At 41.6% G+C, this 16,953-nt stretch overlaps 1 protein-coding gene across 8 annotated transcripts in view; it reads left to right on the top strand.

Moving 5' to 3' along the window:
* Positions 1-16,953, top strand: part of ncor2 (nuclear receptor corepressor 2) — an 88,725-nt gene that overhangs the window by 31,080 nt on the left and 40,692 nt on the right. For all 8 annotated transcript variants that reach the window (XM_084550868.1, XM_084550873.1, XM_084550871.1 and 5 more), the window contains exons 5-8: positions 4,893-5,075; positions 9,937-10,050; positions 14,677-14,733; positions 15,402-15,454. In XM_084550868.1, coding sequence (XP_084406994.1) covers positions 4,893-5,075; positions 9,937-10,050; positions 14,677-14,733; positions 15,402-15,454 — 407 coding nt within the window. The remainder of the gene's footprint in view (positions 1-4,892; positions 5,076-9,936; positions 10,051-14,676; positions 14,734-15,401; positions 15,455-16,953) is intronic.

Genomic DNA, 16,953 nt, shown 5'->3' with positions numbered 1-16,953 from the left:
CCGGCAGGAAAAGAGGGAGTAGACCAGTAGTGTCAGACAAAGCTGATTCTTGCAGCATGACTCACATGGACAGGGACTCAGAGGAGGACAAAGGAGCGTTTTGATCCTGTACATCAATGTGCAGTCATCCTTACTTTGTGAGTTAAGAAGGGAAAGTGTAAGAGCAGATAAGAGCGAGTCACTTGGGGGGTGTTCTTCGTCATAAGTCCACTCACTAAATTAAATAACTTCCTTATATAGCTTAAAGACTGATGTTTGTGTCATTGTAGAAATCCATGTGACAAATTCTGACTAATATGCCCTTCACTCCAAATCAGTTGCTGGTCAAACCCTCGTAAGGACTCCTTCTGAACAGGTCTCTGCAAAACGTGTTTGACACTGTTTTGCAAATGGAGCAACACAGATAACTGTTGTTGATATTGGCTTTGCATGCTTGCCGATGTATTTTTGCCACATATGAAAACTGGTATTTGGCTGAAATCCAAAATCCACAGGGTATATTTGAATGAATCCTTTGATCATACACTGTCCTGACATAACACTATATTGCCAAAAGTATTCGCTCATCTGCCTTTACACGCATATGAACTTAAGTGACATCCCATTCTAAATCCATAGAGTTTAATATGACGTCGACCCGCCCTTTGCAGCTATAACAGCCTCAACTCTTCTGGGGAAGGCTTTCCACAACGTTTAGGAGTGTGTTTATGGGAATTTTTCACCATTCTTCCAGAAGCGCATTTGTGAGATCAGACACTGATGTTGGACAAGAAGGCCTGGCTCGCAGTCTTCACTCTAATTCATCCCAAAGGTGTTCTGTCGGGTTGAGGTCTGGGCTCTGTGCAGGCCAGTCAAGTTCTTCCACACCAAACTCGCTCATCCATGTCTTTATGGACCTTGCTTGCTCCTGTTAGAACAGGAAGGGGCCATCCCCAAACTGTTCCCACAAAGTTGGGAGCATGGAATTGTCCAACATCTCTTGGTATGCTGAAGCATTCAGAGTTTCTTTCACTGGAACTAAGGGGCCAAGCCCAGCTCCTGAAAAACAACCCCATACCATAATACCCTTCCACCAAACTTCACATTTGGCACTAGAGTTGCACGATACCCATGGCACCCACGATACCCTGTGGTGCCAAATCGTAACGGTTCCTACTATACTAGAAATTCTACACGACGGTACTACCGTGGATTACTATACTACCGGTGCCAGTTTACATAGCGGCCGCCTCTACTCTCCTCCCAGCTTCTCACTGCATGCTACTCCCTTGTAAACAAACCCTCATGGCAACTACTGCAACCGAACTACACAGCTGCTGAATGATTGGCTGTTTGCCTGTTACTGGTGACGTCTGGGGATATGATAAGCTGTTTCCGCACGCTGGGTCCGCCCGTCTGTTAGCTGATTGGCTGTTCGTGTGTTTCTGTCGGCAAGAACGAACTCCATGAAGACAGCTCCGCTTCGATAGAAATTTGCTTCAAAACAAACAAGCTAAAGTTCTGTATCGCCCAGACGCGCGCACGGCTTACAGCCACAAACACGAGACAACACACTCACCACGGCAGAAGCACCGGGCCCGAGCGGCAAGTCTGCCGCGGCGTTGTCGTCAGTGGCACCACTAATTTTGCTCAACATTATAAGTAATTAATAAGTATTTATAATACCTGGAACCGTGATACTTTGTCTGGTATAATATCGTGGTTACTCATTTTGGTATCGTGACAACTCTACTTGGCACAATGCAGTCAGACAAGTACCGTTCTACTGGCAACCGCTAAACCCAGATTTGTCCATCACATTGCCAGATGGAGAAGCGTGGTTCGTCACTCCAGAGAACGTGTCTACACTGCTCTAGAGTCCAGTGGCAGCATGCTTTACACCACTGCATCCAACGCTTTGCATTGCATTTGGGGATGTATGGCTTGGATGCAGCTGCTTGGCCATAGAAACCCATTCCATGAAGCTCTCTACGCAGTGTTCTTGAGCTAATCTGAAGGCCACATGAAGTTTGGAGGTCTGTAGCAATTGACTTGAAAGTTGGCGACCTCTGTGCCCTATGCGCGTCAACATCCGATGACCCCACTCTATCATTTTACGTTGCCTTCCACTTCGTGGCTGAGTTGTGTCATTCTCAATCGCTTCCACTTTGTTGTAATACCATTGACAGTTGACTGTCAATGGTATTACAACAATATGAATGAATATTTAGTAGCAAGGAAATTTCAAGACTTGTTGCACAGGTGGCATCCTATCACAGCACCACGCTGGAATTCACTGAGTTCCTGAGAGCGACCCATTCTTTCACAAATGTTTGTAGAAGCGGTCTGTATGCCTAGGTGCTTGATTTTATACAAGCACCTAGGCATGACCATGGAAGTGATTGGAACACCTGAATTCAATTATTTGGATGGGTGTGTGAATACTTTTGGCAATACAGTGTAGGTAACCCTGTGTCTCTAATAGGGATGAAAATGATATGTGTTTGTGGCAGAGCAAGAAAAGGCTCCTATCAGTTGCCAACACCACTCACTTATTTGGTGTAAACATGGTTTTATTTGGCACTGAAATAATAGAATTCACCATGATTGAGTGGCGTAAAAGTGAAGCGCATGAAATAGGCTCCAGTATCTGCTAACAACGACAGCCCGAGTTGATTCTATGATTGCTGTAAACCATTTGATTATACGTCATGATTATTTCAACCGCTATAGACCAAGAGCGTTGTAGTTTCGGTCTCCCTTGCATGCCTAGACTCTAGCCCATTTCCTCATTACTTGACATGTCTGGCAAATAAATGTATATTCTACATTTTGTTACTATGATAACATCAGATAATAACTGCATCTGTCTTTTATCTATCTATAACTCCATTGACATGATGGTCACATGCCACCAAATGTGGTTTTTATGTCCTTGAAAAGACATTTCTAGGATGCTGACAAAGACGGATCACTTTCCTGCTTTTATACTTATGTGTGATGTTTTGTTTTTTTTTATGGTTAACTGCGCTTAGAAACCTTGAGCTTCTTCATCTAGGACAGCCCCTCAACATCCTCTGGCTCTGACATTTTCAATCACAGCAGGTCTACAAAGCTGTAATGCTGCCTGCCTAGTCAAGATTAACCCACTTACATTACGTAACCTTAATTTCAGACTTGCAAAAATAACGCAGAACAAAAGCCAAGCTGGATCACGCATTCAGTCGCTTATGGAGGATGAACTCGGTCACATGCAGTCGGATCCAGAAATATTTGAACAGCGATGCATATTTATTATTTTTTTTATCATTTTGCCATCATAAATAATGAAACACAAGGTTTTACTGACATGCAGGTTTAATTCAAGTGATTTAGCAAAAATATTGCTTTTACATAGTGCTGCAATTTTTACACAGTTCCTCCATTTTCATAGACTCAAAAGTATGTGGAACAGATAAGCAGTGTAAGGGCCACGTGTGACGTTTTTCTTTTATTATTTAATGATAACACAAAGACATGTTAATTATTTTATGCTGATTCTAAGTGATGAATTTGATGACTCTCATTGGAAACTCTCAGTCCAAAATATCCTGAAAATGAGTGATTAATTAAAAAATAATTAATGGATTAAGTGACTGTTTGTAGCAACCCTAGAAGAAATTAAAGAGTTAGCTCAGCAACAACAAAAGACAAGGACGCCCTCAAATAAATTAAAAAGAAAAAAGCATTTTGGTAACATTTAGCCAAGGCAAGAGCACTCTTAGGGAGATAATTTGATCAAGTCTACAAGAAAAAAATTTAAGTAATTTAGATGGTAATACTCGGAAACAGAAATCATATTAAGCGTTGCAAAAAAACATCAACCTTAAAAGAAATAGTTAAGTTTCAGGTTAAAATTGAGCAAAGCTATACTATACAGCAAGTTCCCTGACCGTTCCTCTGGTTGTTCAGACCTGTAATTGTCCAACCTTACAGTAAAGAAACCCAATACCACCCTGAGCAAGCACATGGCGCCACTTATGAGGACTTGAGAGCAGTTGTGTGTTCAAGTAAAAGCACCTCAGTTAAAAAAAAAACATACAGTCACTGGAATACTCAAGTAGTTGTGTTATGCTTCAAAAAGTTTAAACCAAAGTAACTGCATGAGAACCGAGTAGCCTCATAAAAAAATTATGACTTACTACTGTCCTCTTCCTTACATCAGTTATTTTATGTAGAGCTCCTTCACATAATCATATCATAATCGTATAAAGCTCTGATAAAGAAGTAAAACTAGAGGCATATTTATGATCAGTTGAATCATTTGCTGCATACACAACACATTATCACATTAACATTAATATTATACTCTTTGAAGACATTCTAATTGAAGTCTTCACCCCATCATAAAAATGGAAAATAAATCAGTGGATCAGCACAGGCAGACACCATTCATTATTTCAGTATATTAAGTACATATGTAAAAAAATAATCTAGAACTGGCCAGAGCAAGTGTGCTGATTGTGCCCATTTTATAGTGTGATATACTGTATTTCACATCGGCCCTATTCTCTTTAAACGGTTTAACACAATTGTTGGATGTTTGCACATTCCCCTGTTGTAGTTGGTATAAAAGTATGTGCAAGTCTGCCGTGAATGCGTATGTTCCAGGGGTTGAAAGACGTGATCGGCGACTAGTCACCTTCCTGCTTAAAGCGTCATGTCACAGCAGTAAAGTCCACTAGTCGATTAGTCGTTATAACCCCTACTATAGTCAGAGTTAAATTTGGACACACAGATAACCCATATCAGATAATGCTCATTGAGCATTCCAAAAATTTTGAAATTTTGAAATGAATAATCATTGTCCTCACTGATGACCGTCATTTTATATTTAGCTAACCATGTCAAACTCCATTGTTGTGTTTCCGTAGGACCGTGGAAGTGCCATGGGGAAGCTGGAGCCCATCTCCCCTGTGAGCCCGGTCCATATGGACTCTGAATTGGATCTGCTCCCAGCTCGCTTTTCCAAGGAGGAGCTCATCCAGAACATGGACCGCGTGGACAGGGAGATCACCATGGTGGAGCAGCAGATATGCAAGCTTCGCAAAAAACAGGTCTGTATACGTACGGATCTGGTCGTAGCTTTGAGTTTATATTGGCTTGCTTTCTGTTTAGAAACTGGAGAATGATCTCCCGCTTAGCTCATTGATTTCAGGATAGATTTATCTCTCTTTGTAGGGGAGTTCTGGCAGTCTTGGTGTAGATGCCTCCGGCTTACGAACTGATTGATATTACTGTCTGTGTTTTAACTTGTGGATTTTTATAGCACCATCAAAGCACGAGATGGGTGTCAGTGGGAGCGGGTGCTGCATAAAATGAGCTAGGTTGCAACATTTCCCTAATTGCTGAAATGAAGACAAGTAAGGAACTGTGCCTGATTGTGTTTACATGCTCTCATTCACTTTGTGGTCAGAGAGTGGTGGCCCCAAAAAAAGATGAGATTTCGCAATAAACGGGGAATTACTTGTTCACAAAATATAATTTTATTTTAAATCACAATCACATTATATGTAATTATTTATTATGCAATCTAGGAACCCAACTTGCAGCGTAATCTTTCATAAAGTCTTATTTTGTATACAAACTGTGACAAGTAGTGTTGAAAGTACAAAGCTGCGTATAAACCACTTTTTGATATCACGCATTTACATTCGACGCATGTACTGACCAGGCAGGCGTGCCTAAAAGCACTATGACAAAAGTGTTTATTTGTCATGCTTGTAGACGTCTGCCAGTGCTGGCATCTTTGTTGAATTTTCTTGGTGCAGTGTTTAGTTTGTTTGAAATGTGTGGTTTTCCAGTGAGAGTTTCCCTGCCAGGCTTCACTTGGCATCAGAGCAATAAAGTCTTAAATAGACTTTGCTGTGTTGTAATCGCTGCATTCAGGCTTGTAGCTGTTTCTTGCTCAGTGTGCAGTGATTATGTACACGCGCTCCTCCAGGCATCTGCATTCCCTTTTCTCCTCTCTCCTCTTTGGCTTTTTATTTAGGAGAAAAGTAGGTTAAAAATATATGAGGCTATAAATAACAGCTTCCTCGGGGGAGGAGTAGGATTATGGTGGAGGTTTTGTGACTGCTAAACCACTCACATCCCTGCCGCACTGTCTCCCTTTCTGGCTGCTTGCCATGTTTAGATAAGAAACTGTATGGAGAGCTTACCCTCTTCCAACTGAATCCTTCTTCCACCTCACGTATCAATAAATTAACCTCGTGTTTGTAATATTGATTGAAAATATAGTGATTGTTCTAAAGCAGCGTTGGGTTTCTTCACTGATGACAAGTACATTTGTGGTTTTGTCTCATCTGATAGTGTTCAAATTAATGATGTGACTCTTGACCACTAAATCATACTGACATCTTTGCACTGTGACAGCTTAAGTTAGCCTCACCTTTTTGTCAACTTCCCACTCCAGTGAGTAAACAGTTAGTTGAATGATTCCTCAAAATAATTTCCCCACATGACAAATGCTGAGTGTTAATGTTTGTTTGTCTAGTTTTTGGCCGAGCTAACATAAATCAGCTATAGCTTATGACGTCTCCTGGCAACATCGCTAAATCTGCTGAACTGAAAAGACCTCTCTCTCTTACTTAATAGAAAACAAATAGAACTCTGGGTATTTTATCAAATTGCAAAGTTATCATGTTAATAACAACTTAACCCAAATTCCTTCCCACGGCTAGTAGGGACAGTTTGGAAAACCAGAAAGTGATGCTTTCCTCTCACAGTGGAGAGCAAGCACAATCAAAACTACTTCAAATTCAAATAGAAGAAGAACAAAAGCAGAAATGGACAAAGAAACAGATCTTTTGAACGTCAAGTTCAGCCAGGGAGAGCCCTCCTCCCCTTTGCCTTAGGCAGCCTGCATTTTTGGAGCATGCGGTACCTTTGAGGTTCCTCTGGAGAATATTCTGGATAGTTTTTGACATTGTTTTTGCACTGTTGCAATAATAATAATAACATACTGCACTTTTGCTTGAAACAAGCATATTTGTCCACTCCCGTGGTAAGAGTAATCAAAACTTGATAAATATTCCTTTGAGGTACATTTAAAAAGAAGAAAATTTAAATTGTAATAACAAATTGGAATCTATTGACAGCCTTAATTGTAGCCTCAGTGTTTAACTTTTTGAATGAATGCAATCCCATGCTCTGCTGCCTAGCATAAATCAAGATCCCTCCCCTCACCGTCCTTTAATAAACACACAGTGTTTTATGGATATTTTTTTTACAGGCCAGCTCTCTTCAAGCATTAAAACATCTGGACTAATTAAGTGGCATGATAAAACTTTGTTTAAAGAGTTTTGGCAGAGTCAGGGAATGGGTGGGGTTTCGGGCTTAGGTTCCACTCAGCATGTGTCATGTCAGCCAAGCTCAGGATGGCTGGTTTATTTTATTTTACTCTGTGGTGGGTTGTGAGTGGGAAAGGGGGGTCTCTACGGGAATGTCTATGTTTGCCTCACCAGATGCTTATCCAGGGCTATCGTGGCACAAGATGATCCATCTTTCACTGCTCTCATGTGGATCCTCCGGAGGCCGCCTTTCCCTCTTCTGAAGCCCCTGTCAGGAGATGAGAAGGAGGAGTAGAGGGGAGGACAGGGCCTGACTTAACTGCAGATCAGCTGCATGCACGCTATTCGGCAAGACTAGGCCCCAGCCTCCAGACAAATACACTCTGCTCCTGTATTATATTCAACATAAAAACTGTACCTACACCTTTTTAGGCAAATTGTGATTTAAGTTTTCAGCGTCACAAGGTATGGGGTATGGAAGAAAAGGCTGTGTGTAGTTAGGTTCTGGTTTGGATGCTTTTGAGATATTTTATGCCCTAGATCAGTGGCCCCCAACCTTTTTTGCGCCACGGACCGGTTTAATGTCGGACAGTATTGTCACGGACCGGAAGGTGTAGCAGATAAAAACAAAATAAAATGATAAGACCGGCATAAAAACTGTAGTATTTTCTCTATAAAATAATAATAATAATAATAATAATAATAATAATAAACGTAAATCCACTGTGTATTCATGTGCAACTTTATTAGCAGCGTCCTCATAACGTCACAGCAGCAACAGAACATGACATGAGTAACATCGTCTCTGCCCCAACGCTCTCTGGTCGCTATGGTAACGTTACAACATGCCTTCAAAATAAGACACACCACAAAAAAAAAAGTGCATGAAAATACTAGCTACTCACAATAGCACTGAATCAGTGGGAGCCCTGCGCTTGTTTTGCTGCAATAAGACGGTCCCATCTTGGGGTAATGGGAGACAATGAAACCCGAAGTGTGTTGCTTGTCCAGTCTGCTTCGTAATTTTGTTTTGGTTGCTGTCACTGCAGAAAACCCTGCTTCACACAGATAAGATGTCAGAAATGGCAACAGCGTTTTCAATGCTGTTGTGGCGATCTCGGGGTATTCTGCCATGACTTTAATCCAGAACACCGGCAGAGCTGTTGTCTCGAACAGACGTTTAAGGCCCCCGTCATTTGCGATCTCGGGACGTATCACGTGATCTATGGTCTCGAGGCCTTGACATGCGTCAAGAGTGAGTCATAGACGGATGTAATGGAGAGAATCCGGTCATTTTTCAAAATAAAACATCATTCCGACTCAGATAATAAATCAAACGGAAATAATGGAAGTTATTTATTATTTCTGTGCGACCCGGAACCAAATGACCCACGGACCGATACCGGTCTGCGGCCCGGGGGTTGGGGATCACTGCCCTAGATGATGAGTTTGTGGTTAAACATCAGGATGATGCTGACTACCCGATATATTTTTTCAAGATTTTACTGAAAGTATGCCATTACTCTATAATAGAGTAATTGATCAGAAGCAGGAAAGTTTAACCGTAATGATAAAAACCTTGGCATGCAAATACAAAGCCTCCATTTTCCTTTTATGTTTTGTCCAGATATTATTAAATACATCAGTGAGAAATGCTGGCTAACAAGTCCCTAACACACAGGTACAGATGTCTTGCAATCCAAAATAATGAGCAAGACCAAAAGTATTACGGGGATGATAAATGCTGCACACACAGCATTTTGTTGTTTTTATAAATGTATGCATTGAAACTCCAGGTTTCTGGGAATTTCAGTGCGTATATTGTTTGTTATTTTTTGCTTACCATTGTCAATGGCACAATGCCCCATGCTGCATGGTGACGTAGTTAAATGTTGGAGGATTAATGATCCATTTAGGCCTTTTCTACACATGGCTAGAAGGCACAGCTGGATTCCAGCACGCCTCTTTTCTGATATCTGTCCAGTTTTGCCAAAAATGTGTCAAAAGGTTAATGATCTGTCAGAGACCAACTTGTGACAATACAATGTTCTGCTGGGAAACTTTTGGACCTGGAATTCATGTGGATGTTACTTAGACACGTACCACCCACCTAGACCAGACCAGGCAGCAGCCGTCCCCAGCAGGATGCAACCTGACACAGACACACACAATGTGGTCATAATGTTATGCTCAAAGGCCTCAGCCATGTTAGATACTCTCACCCACAAGAGATCTTTTTACGGTTTCTGAGTCTAGGGGACATGCCTGGGTGATTACTAATTTGCCTGGTGTTATTATTTTTCCTCTCGTCTTTCTCCTTGTTTATCATATGTTTTTTTCTCTTTTTACTTCTCATTTGATGTTCCAGCTACACAGCGGGCACTGACTTTGTTTACAGGCAGTTGTGGTGACTCTTAGATTAACAAGACCCCAGGGAGCTAATTGCTATTACAGCTAATGGGACACTTAATGTCATCCCTGCTGGAGAGCTTGGGAGGGAAGGTTGGTCTAACGCATACTGTCTAACTTCTCGCGTGTGAGCAACAAGTCGACCTGCAACGTCAAAGCCCAATGTCAAGGATTCGTGAAGTTTTAACTGTCATCTATCAATGTGTGTGTGTTACAGCAACAGCTGGAGGAGGAGGCTGCGAAGCCCCACGAGCCAGAGCGACCCATCTCACCGCCCCCCAGTGAGGCCAAGCATCGAAGCCTGGTCCAGATCATCTATGACGAGAACAGGGTCAGTAGAATACACCCATATGTCCTTCTGTCTATATGAGGACACTCAGGAAAACCATACATTCCAGTGGTCCTTAGCCTAAACCCTAAATTTAGAGGTTGTGAAGACATTTTGGCCGTTCCTTACAATGCAGAAATGTACTCAACAACTTTGCATAGGATTGGCCCACAGAAAGATAGAACGACATGCTCACATGCACTCCCTCCATATTTGTCCATCTGCCCTCGTCTGTGAATTTGGTTTCACCTGGTGACATACGCAGTATATTTATTATCACGGGTAGAGGTTGTAAGAGGATAGCACTAGTTACTCTCCCTCGTGTTTCATTGCCGTTTCGCTGGGCTGATGTAAGTCAGGCTGTTCTGTCCTTTGAATATTCTCAGTTGTCTTTCTGTTATGGTTATCTCATTCAAATGTCAGAGATAAGGCAGTCAGTGTTTGAGATAGAGAGTGCATGTAAGGTAAACTAAATGACCCAGCAGGTACACATTTAAACAACACACAGAGAGTTCTTGATTTTACCACAAGTAGAGACCAGTGGCGTGTAATTATTTCATTAGGTTTTTCATTAGACTTCATAGACAAATTTTTGATTACTACAGAGCAAAATACTGTGGTTCTGCAGAGACAGACCTGTCATTTTCATTTACTTTGTTTGATTATATTCTTCAAAGCAGTGTCACTAAGTATTTATCTCATACCCGACCCTCCTACTCTTTACCGTCGGTCAAGGCAGAACTCCTGACTAACAGAATAAGCTACTGAAGGTCAGCATGATGAATCACAACTGTACACACTAAAACATGTACGCACTAGAAAATGACACAGATTGTTGGCACACATCTTTCTCTTTTGTGCAACTACAGCAAATGAATCATTCTTTCAAGAAAATCACAGCAGATGTGAAGGCATAAAGGTATTGGGAAGTGCTGAGTTAGTCCCAGTTACAGCAATAATTATATGCTGCAGAGCTGTGGGCAGAAGATTAATTTTTTTAATAGATTCTCTGTGCTCTCAGTCCCCCTAGTGGTTAGCAGCACAAGTCTCCCTTCAAATGAAAGTAGTATTTAAAGCAGGGGATCTTTTTTCTATGTATGAGACCCCGAATACAACCTGTACATGGTATCAAGGCCCCTATTTTAAACTAGAAATCATTTCAAAACTTCACAGTGCAGAGGAAAATAGCTCTTGAATGGTTTGAGCAGCTTCTGTGATACATCCAGTGCAAGTCAAAGCACTGTATTATATTAAAAATGTGCTTTAAATGGAGAACACTGTTTAAAACCCATGCGTCTGCAAACAAGCCTTCACCCTGATTATATGTAATTACTAAATCAATGACGGTTCCAGGAATGATGACTTGACACTTTCCTCTAATCTCTGTTGCTACTGCCGGTAAACCACAGTAAAAACTAGTTTTTTTTTTTTAAAGGGAAAATTTTTTTTTTATTCTTGTTCATGTATTCTTCATGTCGTTCGCTGACGTCTCCACACTTATATGGAACAGCATGGCATTGCCGATTTCTCAAAAATTATCTAAAAATCTTGATGTTTAAGAGTGAGTCAAGGCTTATTCCACAATGTAGTCTGACCTCTGTAACACTTCTTACTTCCCCTCTGACTGACAGGATGTACCCTGGCCTCCTGCCGGCCTCTCTAGCCGTACTGTTACTCTCTCCCGAGACCTAACCCACTGCATTCCTAGTCATCCATCCATTTTCACATTCTTTCTTTCTTCTTTCTATTTTTTTCTATATCCTTTTTTTTTTTTTATTATTAATTCCCAATTAAGTTCTATCACTTGTGCTCTTTTTTTTAATCCTTTTAAGTATAAATCTGGATAAAATGCAGATAATATTTAAAACACTTTTTCACCCAGATTAACTACAAACTATATATTGTATGCATATCCATTTGCCAGATTGCAGCAAATGTGTTTGCATCCCACGTTTTTTGTAAATAGCACTGTATCAGACCCGATTTTGATTTTGGTTATGCACCTGGTAACTCCTAAAATGACTGAACAAGTTTAAGCTCTGAAGTTCAGATTCATAACCTCTGTTGCCGTTATTCCTGTATCACCTGTGATCTGTGCTTTCTCGGTCACACAGAGTAGTCATACTCGTCATCATAGATATAATCTCTGTTTTACATAGTTTTACAGGAAGAACAGTCTCATTTTAGTCTCACAGATACGTCTAACCACACACAGATCCTCTTGATCTATCTATATATGTTTAAGCACCTGGCTATAATTACCTCAGCCTTAGCCTGCCGTTTTGAGCTGGTTTCTCTGTGGTGTCGTCTGTCCCTGCTGGCCAAGGTTACAGATGCATTTCTTCCAACGGCACATTGTCAAAGCCTGAGGATGCTCAACTCAGGTACACTCCTTTCATATTTGTAGCATTGCAGATGTGGACATGAACACAAGAGAAGATGGCTCCTCTAAGACTGCATTATCATAATTCAGTTGAGTGATTCTAAATCCTCATGTCTGGTCTTTATTTAGATGGCCCAGTAGCACTTTTTCTTTGTCTGTCTTTGTTTTTTTCCGGTGTTCCTTTTTTTGCATTCCCCTTATGGGACTTTCATAGGTTTGAGTTTTCTCATGTTAAATATTTTATGGAAGGGATCTTGCAACCTGCTGTAAAAAAAAAAAAAAACCTTTTGACCATACAGCTGTGTAGTTGCTAAGTTCACAGTTTATAATATCACTGTGGGGGGCATGATCAAAATAATAGAGCCGGCCTGTCTCCTCGGGTCTGATGAGGGATGTGCGTGTATGTGGTGTAGATGGATCGAGAGGCCATGTATTAAACCATCAGCCCTCTCTGTGTAATTTGCCACGCTTTTAGAGTAAACACAATACTCTGTGTAGATTCCTTTATACACCCCCCACACTTTGTTTCTAAATGTATCATTTTTAGTAGGGATGTCTCGCCCCCAGATCCCATCGGCCGATCTGAGTTCTGATCCGACTTTAAATACACAATAATGTCCCCCCTGGAGATTCATAAAGGGTTTTCTTATCTTACTTGTATTCTCCTAGATCACGTATGCACTGTGACTGTATTAAGTCCAATGGATAGTGCTTTCAACTCTAGCAAAGAGGGGGTAGCTCCCCTTGGATTTGCCCCGATACTCATCAGGACATCCCTAAGTTTTTGTATTTTACGTGTAGCTAGGTGTCATGCAGTCTTGTTTTCAAATTTCCTTAAACAATCATGGCTAGGAAATGAAGAGAAATCCTTGAGGCTCTCTACTCCCTGGGGATGAAAGACTGCTTTTGATAATGCTGCTCATTAGCTGTCCTTGTAGTAAGCAAGCTCGCTGAGCAATGCTCTGCAGCCTGTTACACCTACTCACTGGTGAGGACGCAACAGGAGCGAGGAAAAAAGAATCATGTGCAGAATTGCTGAAGGAAGAATAATAGCGTCATTATTTGAATGAGTTGTGTAGCATGTGTTTCTTTTAGCCTGGTCTTGGAGGAAATGCACAGGGCACGTTTAGAGGCAGGAGGCACGTCCTTTGGTTTTCCTCAGTTGTAAGCCTCTGTTGACAGAAGCTGAGTGTGCTCCTTGGAGTCATAAATCCATTTCTATTGGTGTGAGTCTTGTATAAACTTAGGAACAGATCCCAAACACCTCCTGTGTTACCTCTACATTAAATACATAGTGACGTTAATAAGGAAGCTGCTGGTGGATGGTGAAGAATAAAAGTTGACACACACATTCACACCGACGGGCTCTGTCTGCGTTATCACCTCTTAAAATGTCTGCCACTTGTTCCTCGCCATCCACCCCTCTCCCACCTGTACTTCCATCCTGCCTGTGAGTGTCTCAGTGGTCACTAAGGGAAGTGAACTGAGATGAAAAGCAGCGGAGCATGTGGCGTGTCACCAAGGAGGGTCTGTTTGATCGATGAAGCAGAGAGAGTGGAATGAGAAGAAGAGTGGAGCGAACATTGAGAGGGGTAGTCTGGGACGCTGCTTGCACATTTGTCTGGTTGGAGCTAAATATAAATGTATGGGGGAGCAGATCAGCAGAGAGGTCATCCAGAGACACACAGGGGAGTTTTTTGGCTGCCCATTTTCATGCCCTGTCACCTCTCCTCTCTTGCTTTATGGTCCCTGCCAGGAATGTGTGTTTTCAGAGGCTGATTGTTGTAGGTAGCTGAAGGTGAGATCTTTCTCTGTCTTTCATCAGATGTCTCTGTTATTAGATAAGCACTAAAGCTTTATAGCCCCCCCGCACCCATTCTTTTTTTCCTTACTCTTTCTCTCCCACTCACGTTTTATTCCACTCCCACTTACTTTCCCGCCTGCCTGCTCTTTTTCTCTTACCTCTCTCTCTGCTCAGGAGAGGTGAGTAATCTTTTTTTTTTTTTTTCGGGGAGAGGGGAGAGGGAGCTGAGGCAAGGAGCTGTGGCTCAGCTTGAGTTAAAAGCTCTAATAATAGTCGGTGCATTCATCTCTCCATCCTTCCACGCATCCAACCGTCCATCCATCCGACAAGCAGTGGTGTAGCCTCAGTGATCAAGTGAGCATGTTCACTGCGTTGCCGTGGTGATGACAGAGGTGCAGGCGGCCGGGCTAATGTACTACTTCTGTTTGTCTTCACTCACCAGAAAAAGGCAGAGGAGGCTCACAGGATACTAGAAGGACTGGGACCCAGGGTGGAACTGGTGAGTAGGGACTCTGATTTTATTTCAGTAATTCTGTTGGTGTATTTTTTATTTTCACAAGGTCTCATTCGAGGGATAAAGGATGTTTAGAAGATAAGAGGAAAGGGGCTGGAATTACATGCTGCCCTCTATTTTAAAATTCAAAGTAATCAAGTAAAAATACTTCCCTCAAAGCACCATTTGGCAATACTGCCTCCATTTAATAAGATGACCGGCATCAGAGCCAAATGTTAAACGACAACTTGTTCCTACATTCACTTTGACAATGACAATTTTTTCTCAGACTGCCTTTGTTTGCACTAAGAACCTTTTGGCTCTTCATATATATATATATATATATATATATATATATTTTTTTTTTTTTAAGATTTGCAGATTCATACTACACATCAGTCCATCTACCTGTCCAACCACCTTACTCCCACATATTAACAGTCACCCACTGATTTGATCACGTTGCTACATTGAATTCATTTTGATTGGGTTATTGGACTACACAATCAGAGATTTGTGTCACTGTTATTTGCTTGAGCAAGATCCAAATCACAGTGAATGCATGATAGAGTGCACTCCGTCGTGCGGCCTCCGCGCGTCTGCTATTTGAAATCTGTTGCACAGTTGAAAATATTGCTGATTGTTTCATCTGCTCGTTTCTTCTCCCGATCCAGCCGCTGTACAACCAGCCCTCTGATACCAAGCAGTACCATGAGAACATCAAAATGTGAGTCTGCAACTACATATGCCGACACAGTTCCTCTTTTTTGTTTTATATGCAACCACTGTGCAAGTTATGTCAGGCGATATCATAAATTTATAACATTTATATATATATATTTTTCTCTCTCTTTATATATTTATCAGTTATACATACAGCATTTGAAGTCATAATAATGATTCAAATTTCATTGGTGGCCAAGCAGCGAAGCTGCGTAGGACACCTATTGTGTTTCTACGTTTTCTTCCCTATTATTATTATTATTCCGCCATGGGAGTCTATGGCAGCCCATAGAACCGTATGGTAAAAAGTTGTGAAATTTTGCACACAGCTTAAGGACAGTCTCAACATTACCTTGACTAAGTTTCATGTAAGCACTAACCACGCTCTAGCGCCACCAACGGGTCAAAGTTTGAAGTACATTTGTGCACGTAACTTTTGAACCGTATGTCCGATTTTTGAAAACAAGGTATCCTTTGAATCCTTGGACCAAGCCAAGTTCAATGCACCCTATGGCGTCAATTTCCGCCATGATGGATTTTCCGCCATTTTGGATTTCATCAAAAACTTTTAAAAGTTTTCACGGGTCACAAATTTTGTCCGATCGACACCAAACTTCACACACGTCATCAACAGACCATGCTTCCTTAACGCATTACTTTTTGTCTTCGGAACTACAACCGGTCGCCCGTAACAGCCAACCGAAATCGGCGGCGAAGGCGCCGTTTTCCATTTGAGCGCATATCTCGGCAACGCTTCGGTGCAATGAAACCAAATTTGGTACCACGCTTCCAGACTCTGTTCCAAGTGTACGATAAAACTCTGGTGTCATTTATCCACTAGGGGGCGCTATAATTAGCAAAACATTGTTTTTGCTCATATCTCTTGATGCGTTTTTATTTGAAATGAAATTGTGATATCCGCACATACCGTGGGTTGCCCCAGTGACAGTTCATGCCAACTTTTCGCGTTAGCCAATCGCAGTCGCCGGCAACGCCGCCAAACAGGAAGTTTTCTTATATCTCGGCGACGCTTTGACTTCCGAAGACCAAACTTGGTCACGCGCTTCGACACTCCGTTTGAAGTGCGCAATAAAAATTTGGTGTCATTCGGCCACTAGGGGGCGCTGTAATTAGCAAAATTGCGTTTTTGCTTATAACTTTTGACCCGTATGCCTGATATTCAAAAACCTGGTACTGTTGGACTCCTTGGATCATGCTGAGATCAACGATACCTATGTTGTTGATTTTGCCCTATTGGATTCTCCGCCATTTTGGATTTGATCAAAAACACTTCAAAGTTTTCACGGGTCACAAATGTTGTCCGATCAACACCAAACTTCACACACGTCATCTACGGACCGTGCTTCATTAACGCATTACTTTTTGTCTTCGGAACTCAAACCGTTCGCCCGTAACAGCCAATCGAAATTTGCGGCGAAGCCGCTAACAGGAAGTGAGCTCATATCTCAGCAACCCTTACGTGTATCAAAGCCAAACTTGTTG

This window comes from Chelon labrosus (genome assembly GCF_963514085.1).
Source record: "Chelon labrosus genome assembly, chromosome: 9".
NCBI classification, from domain to species: domain Eukaryota; kingdom Metazoa; phylum Chordata; class Actinopteri; order Mugiliformes; family Mugilidae; genus Chelon; species Chelon labrosus.
Note: the sequence above shows the minus strand (reverse complement) of the source record. Positions and strands in the feature narration are given on the sequence as shown.